The sequence below is a fragment of the Myotis brandtii genome, unplaced genomic scaffold, assembly GCF_000412655.1.
Source record: "Myotis brandtii unplaced genomic scaffold, ASM41265v1 scaffold27, whole genome shotgun sequence".
NCBI lineage: Eukaryota > Metazoa > Chordata > Mammalia > Chiroptera > Vespertilionidae > Myotis > Myotis brandtii.
The window spans coordinates 298,638-305,865 of NW_005360272.1; the positions used below are offsets into that span (position 1 = coordinate 298,638).

The window sequence follows — 7,228 nt, forward strand, 5'->3', positions numbered from 1 at the left end:
TTGCAACTGAGAGGCCGGCAAGTGAGGCGGTGAACGTTGGAGTCTGCAGCAAGCAAGCCTCCCTGCTCGCTTCAGTGCCTGGCTGCTGGCTGCCATCTTGGCTGACAGTTAATTTGCATATACTCACTGATTAGCCAATGAAAAGGGTAGCGGTCGTACGCCAATTACCATGTTTCTCTTTTATTAGTGTAGATATATAGATATAGATGACAAGACAGAGACAACTACAGGATTTTGATACCAGTAGGTCAAATTTACCTAACCAAAGTTTAGGTAAATTTGGTTTTATGATCTTGGTAATATCAGCATTAATCTGGGTTATTTTTGCTGCAAGCTACTTTCCAAAACAAGTTTATTGGCCCCTGATAAAAATATGCTCAGGCCCTATCCGGTTTGGCTCAGTGGAAAGAGCGTCAGCCTGTGGTCTCAAGGGGCCCGGGTTCGATTCCGGTTAGGGGCATATGCCTTGGTTGCGGGCACATCCCTAGTGGGGGGTGTGCAGGAGGCAGCCGATCTTGCGGGCACATCCCCAGTGGGGAGTGTGCAGGAGGCAGCTGATCGATGTTTCTACCTCTCTGTCCCTCTCCCTTCCTCTCTGTAAAAAATCAATAAAATATATAAAAAAAAATATATGCTCAGAACTTACCCTACAGGGGTGAAAGAAGTCTTCTGGAGGACAGTGGCTCTGGAAGCAACAGATTTAGCATGTTCTAGTTTAACAGTGGCCTGAGTCAGAGGCTGGGACAGAACATTGGTGACCTGCAACTGGAAATAAATTTAAAAATTATCTGTAGCAACCAAGGTGGAGGGAACACAGAATTTTGTTCTGGGGTGTTTTATCTAAAGGGAGTGAGCTCTGCAGAAGAAACGCCTCATTTTAGAAAATCTTCACTGACCTTTGGTCTACTGTCTATCAGAGATCAAATACAGAAAAACACAATTATATTGGGAATGGGATAGATTATAGAATGTTAAAGGTGGGGAGGATCTTAAAGATGATCTTGTCCAATGATCTCATTTTTCAAATAAGCAAACTAGAGCCCAGAGAAAGAGAATGACTGACCCCAGATTATACAGTTATGTGACCTTCTTTCTGTTCCCTGTTCTATCCACTCTACCAGAATATATTTTAAAAAAATATATCAGCAAGAAAAATACTTCAGGAAAGTATGAGCAATGAGAAAAATCAAAGAAATATGGATAACATTAATAATTATCACTTGTTGAAAGTCAACTATTTGCCAGATACAAAACTAGGTCCTTTATTTTCCCATCAATCATCAGAAATAGATAGCTTAATCTCTATTTTAGAGATGAAGAAACTGAGGCCACAGAAGGTTTAAGGACTGCCAAAGGTGGGATTGCCACTTAAGTGACATATAGGACAGAGATTTTCAACCTTTTTCTTTTCATGGTACACTAAACTAATTACTAAAATCTGCAGCACACCAAAAAATATATTTTTTGCCAATCTGACAAAGGAATTGGTATAATTTTGAATCATTCATACTGGACGACTATTGTTGTATTGGATGTTGTCATTTTTTTTTTTTAATTTGACAATCTAAGGAAAAAGAGGTTAGTGCCCCTACTAAATAGTCAGATAGCTCATGTTTTAAAAATTCTTGCTGCACACTGGCTGAAAATCGCTGATCTAGGATTCAAACCCAAGCCCAGTTTGCAAGCCAGTATTTTTCTACTTTGCTCTCGTACCACTTCCTGTCTCATGATGAATTATGTTAATTAGGTTACTTCTCATTCTAAGTAGGTTGTAAGTAGGGGCAGGAGAGGCAATTTTGAAGTACAGGGCACTTCCTCAGGAGAATATCTGCAGGAGCCACCAAAATAGAACTGATGGGACAGACAGAACTGTCCCATGTGGAACTCCCAAGGTTTAGATATAAAATGCTTCATTTTTTTTTTATAAAGATCTAACTTATCAGTGATTTTCAAACAACAGCAACAAAAGTTTCATTTGAGATAAAATCTCTAAGTGAATTCAATAATGGTGCATTTGCTCTCTGTTCAGCGAGTTAACACAATAGAGAAGTCTATGGTTACTGCTGAGTGAGAAGGAGGGTCATACAATGAAGAGACAGAAAGATACACTGTCAACACCAGGGAGGAAGATACCTGATATTTATTTTAACAACTATAAGTACCAAAAGTACTCAGGAATTTTAAAATAATGTATTTAGAAAGTTTTGGTGTCAAAAAATGTATTTTAGAAGCAAGACTTCTCTAAACTTCTCTGGAGTTATGAACCCAGGAATGCAATTTTCTTGTACTTAATTTTTTTAAAGCCTTATTATTAAAATTCCTCTAGAAAAAAAAGGTCTTTTTTTTTTTTTTTTATAGATCTCAGGGGTTTTCTGACTAGCTCACCCAGTAGTCATGTCCCATTTCCAGGCTAAGGGAATGAGCCTTGCTCTACATTACTGGGTAAGTGCTCAAGGGTGACAATAGGCTGTGTAGCAGTCTTTAGATTTCTGAAAGCCTCACACTGGAAATGGCAATCAGGGCAGCATGTTTGGGGCATGGAGGTCATACCCGCAGGATCGCCTGTTCATGAGTGTCAGAAGGAGAGCCCTCGGATACAACCACAACTGGCACGTGGTAGCGATTCTGGGAGAGTGCAGCGGCAGCAGAGGCCACACTGAAGGCTTCTGAGAGTGAGTCAAAGTTCTTCTTGCTAAAGATCGTATTCATTAGCTGGATGACCTGATCCTGAAAGAAAAGGGAAATGCAGTTCGAGATCTTCCTCCAGCAGGAAGGCAGGAGAGCCAACGTCCCTCCCCACTGGCTCAAGTCATTCCTTATCTGTTTCTAGGTGTTCACATGGAAGGTCTTTTAGCCATTAATCCAAGTCGGTAGATGGGGGGAAAGCAAATATTCACTTAAGTTTAAAACTTAGATTTGGTTGTTTATTTTATACATCTTCCAGTACAAACTGAAATTCGTGCATTTATTTGTTAACCATTTATTAAATGTTTACTAGACATTTGCAAGGTACCTGTAGGTAACTACTGAGATATGAAAGTATATTATAAAATATACAAAACAGTAACCATTTGTTCAATGTCTATACGTGCCAGACACTGTTATAGGTGCTTTATGTGCATTAACTCAAATCTTGACAAAAACCTGGAAAAGACTATTATTATCAATGTTTTTCAAATAAGGAAACTGAGTCTAAAGGAGGTTAAGTAACTCCTACAAGTTATTTATGGAAAAAAAAAAGACCAAAATTCACATGTAGGTCTGTTTGTCCCCAAAGTCCTTCCACAATAAAATTCATTCTTTCCTGATGCCTCTCACCCTCCCAGCTAAGCTACCTCCCCTCACAGCACACCTCTAAGCAGAACACGGCAGCCTAACAGCCAAAATATACATTAGAAAGAAACTAAAATAACTCTCCATTAAGAATTAATGGGCTGCTTAGAAGAGAAAACTGAAAGCAATTTTTTTAAAAAGTAGAACCTAAAAGGCATTATTAAAATTCTGGAGGTTGTTTACTTAGGAGGAAAAATTTTCCATTTCAATCAGTTTTGTTTTTTAAAATCTACCATCTAACAAAAAAGCTCTCTTGTTCCCGACAGTGTTATTCATAGTCGACATGAAATAATTTTCTTTAATTGACCAATTACATTTTTCCATCACTAGGCTGTTGACATGTTAAAATGGTGACTGTTCACCAGAACGGTTATGTCAAAAACAGTGACAGCAAAATTACTCCATCCAAATACCTGATTACTAAAAGCTTGGGAATAAAGCAAGAAAAAGTTTAAGTTATATACAAAGAATATCACCAATTTATCTAACATATTGTGCATAAAAAAGTCCCTAAATGATTTGTATCCTAAGACCCACATTTTTGCACTTTAACTCAAAAACAGAAATTAAAAGACATTATGATATCTCCAAACCTCCTATACTTAGGATGAAGGAAAAGACAACATAAGAATGCTAATACATGAATAAATTATTAGATCATGTCCTCTGTAGAAAATATGAAATTAATTCAAATTACCCAGGCAGATAATCATTTACTGTTTACTTGAAAAAACTCAGCACAGAACTCCTAATGCATAAAAGAAAGTTCTAAATGTTATCACCGATAAGGGTTTAATCTCCAACATTTACAGGGAACTCATGCAACTTAACAATAGGAAGATAAACAATCCAATCAAAAAATGGGCAATGGACCTAAATAGATACTTTTCAAAAGAGGACATTCAGAAAGCCAAGAGACATATGAAAACATGCTCAAAGTCACTAATCATCCGAGAAATGCAAATCAAAACAACAATGAGGTACCATCTCACCCCTGTCAGAATGGCTATCATCAACAAATTAACAAACGACAAGGGCTGGAGAGGATGTGGAGAAAAAGGAACACTCGTGCACTGCTGGTGGGAATGCAGACTGGTGCAGCCACTATGGAAGACAGTATGGAGTTTCCTCAAAAAACTAAAAATGGAACTCCCATTGGACCCCGTGATCCCACTTCTAGGAATATATCCCAAGAAAACAGAAACACCAATCAGAAAGGATATATGCACCCATATGTTCATAGCGGCACAATTCACCATAGCTAAGATCTGGAAACAGCCTAAGTGCCCATCAGTAGATGAATAGATTAGAAAACTGTGGTACAGCTACACGATGGAATACTATGCTGCTGTAAAAAAGAAGGAATTCTTACCATTTGCAACAGCATGGATGGAACTGGGGAGCATTATGCTAAGTGAAATAAGCCAGTCAATGAAGGAAAAATACCGCATGATCTCACTCATTTATGGGAAATAAAGACCATTATAAACTTATGAACAAAAATAGACACAGAGGCAGAGCAGCCTCGAACAGACTGTCAAACTACAGTGGGAAGGCCAGGGAGGGTTGGGGGGCAGGAGGGAAGGGGAAGAGATCAACCGAAGGACTTGTATGCATGCATATAAGCATAACCAATGGACATAAGACACTGGGGGGTAGGGTAGGCCAGGGGATTGTCAAGGGCGGGGGGAAAAAGGAGACATATGTAATACTCTTTGTAATACTTTAAGCAATAAAACAATTTAAAAAAAAAAAAAGAAAAGTTCTAACTTGAAACCCCAACCTCTCCTCCTAAAATTAAAACAGCAGCAGTTTATATTTTAAGCCCTTTAGATCAAGAGTGGTAACCTTCCCATAAATAAGGGGTACAAAGAGGGTCCTACTCCAAAAGACTTCCCACACACATCCCGCTAAAGGTTCTTTCAGGTTAACAAGTTCCTCTTGAAAAAGAAAAAAAGAATTAACTCTTGGTGGATGTCTGGTAGACACACAAGCCTCTCATTGAACTATATCAATCAACAAAGATTAGCTAAGATTTAGCCACTGCTAAATGAGGGGGGAGGGAGAACAGGCAATTCTGAAGTACAAGGCACTTCTCAAGAGAAAGAGGATTTGCATGGGCCACCAACACGGAAAGCATTCATGAGACAAGTGGGAGTTATCAGGAAGAAAAGGGAGGTGAAACAAGAGTAATACACTTGGCCTCCTTGTCACTACCTCATACGTTCATACCCCATTTGAAGCAAGTATAACAAACTGTTTACATGTCTATCCCACTGACAACCAGCTTCTTGAGGACAACTTTCTATTTCTCATCCTCAATGCCTAACCCAAGACACTGAATGACTACACCCAAGGCTACTGAACAGCTCTCTGAAAAAAGCTATCTGGAGCAGATAAAGTCAACAACCCCTTTGGGATTCACTCTTGAGAATTGTTAGACAGGCACCTCCTTAATGGATGGCTCAGTTCCCACATGGTCCATGAGCTTGTAGGTGGCAGCCACAAATAATGCTGTTGTTTCCAGTCCTTCTTCAAACTGAAGATACACACCTCCCAGTTCATCCAGGCGAGCAACAAGGTCCTGTCACAACAACATAAAAGCACGTTGGAAGTCACGTGAGAACAGAAATGAGAGTGCAACAGTTTTGAGAAATCTCACTCTAAATCTGGAGACCACCTCAGTAACTTAGTATTTCTCAAAAAAAGGTGTAGGTAGAGAGTAAAGGCATTTGTACAGGCATTTGAAGAGAACATCGTCTTCTGCAACTCTATGAGTATACCTTCCCTGACCCCTTGTACTCAAGTCTAAACCCAGGAGTCATGATACTGAAGGCATCACCTGCTCTGGGCAGAAGGCCAGTGGGTCAGGCTACAGTGCACCCAGGAAGCATCGTGACACAGACAGATTCCATGACCATTCATTTGGATACAGCCTACAGAGCTGAGCATTTCTCTTTCCCAGTCAATGCTCTAAGGATGAAGAGAGACATACTGCTCTCCTGGGCCACATGATGAGGTAGCTAATGTGCTTCTGGAGCATCCAGTGATGACACTGTCAGGCTGCCTGTCATCACTGACTATGCAGTCCAGGAGCAGCAGGAGGTTCTGGGCACTGGAAAGCATAGAGTAATAATAAAAACCACAGTGACCACTTGCTGAGCACCTATTATGTATGAGGTACTTTAGCACCTCACTTGTTCCTACAACCACAGTAAAAGGAAACTGAGGTTCAGACATTAAATAATTTGCCACAAAGTAGTAAGTGGCAGAAAAAAATTTTAATTTCAGGGGTTTTGGTTCTAAAAAAACTTGGACTATGAAACTATACCTACAAAAAACTGAAAAAGTAGTTTTTTGCCTAACTGATGTGGTAACTATACTGGCCTAACAAATACTCACTAGGACAGGGGTGGGCAACCCCAGGCACGCGTGCCAAACATGGCACGCCAGTAACTTTTGCTGGCATGTGAAACCCTCTCTTATAATCTTCCATTTACAATTTTTGTGAATTTGAATGACTTAAATGTTAAATTACAAGGAACTGGCAAGACACTTGATGTTATGTTTGGTTACATAAAGGCTTTTGAAAAGAAACTGGAAGTCTTTAAGAGGGATGTGGATGGTGAGAGATTTAGATATTTCCCAAACCTCAAGAGGCACATCAAAGACCTCCCAAAAGCCCTAACTGGTTTGGCTCAGTGGATAGAGCATCGGCCTGCTGACTCAAGGGTCCCAGGTTCGATTCCAGTCAAGGGCATGTACCTTGGTTGCGGGCACATCCCCAGTGGGGAGTGTGCAGGAGGCAGCTGATCGATGTTTCTCTCTCATCGATGTTTCTAACTCTCTATCCCTCTCCCTTCCTCTCTGTAAAAAAATCAATAAAATATATTTT

At 39.8% G+C, this 7,228-nt stretch overlaps 1 protein-coding gene across 4 annotated transcripts in view; it reads right to left on the minus strand.

Moving 5' to 3' along the window:
- Positions 1–7,228, minus strand: part of RPN2 (ribophorin II) — a 63,275-nt gene that overhangs the window by 30,997 nt on the left and 25,050 nt on the right. For all 4 annotated transcript variants that reach the window (XM_014541409.1, XM_005868461.2, XM_014541410.1 and 1 more), the window contains exons 6-8: positions 5,783–5,917; positions 2,551–2,727; positions 647–765 (exon numbers count right to left, since the gene is read on the minus strand). In XM_014541409.1, coding sequence (XP_014396895.1) covers positions 647–765; positions 2,551–2,727; positions 5,783–5,917 — 431 coding nt within the window. The remainder of the gene's footprint in view (positions 1–646; positions 766–2,550; positions 2,728–5,782; positions 5,918–7,228) is intronic.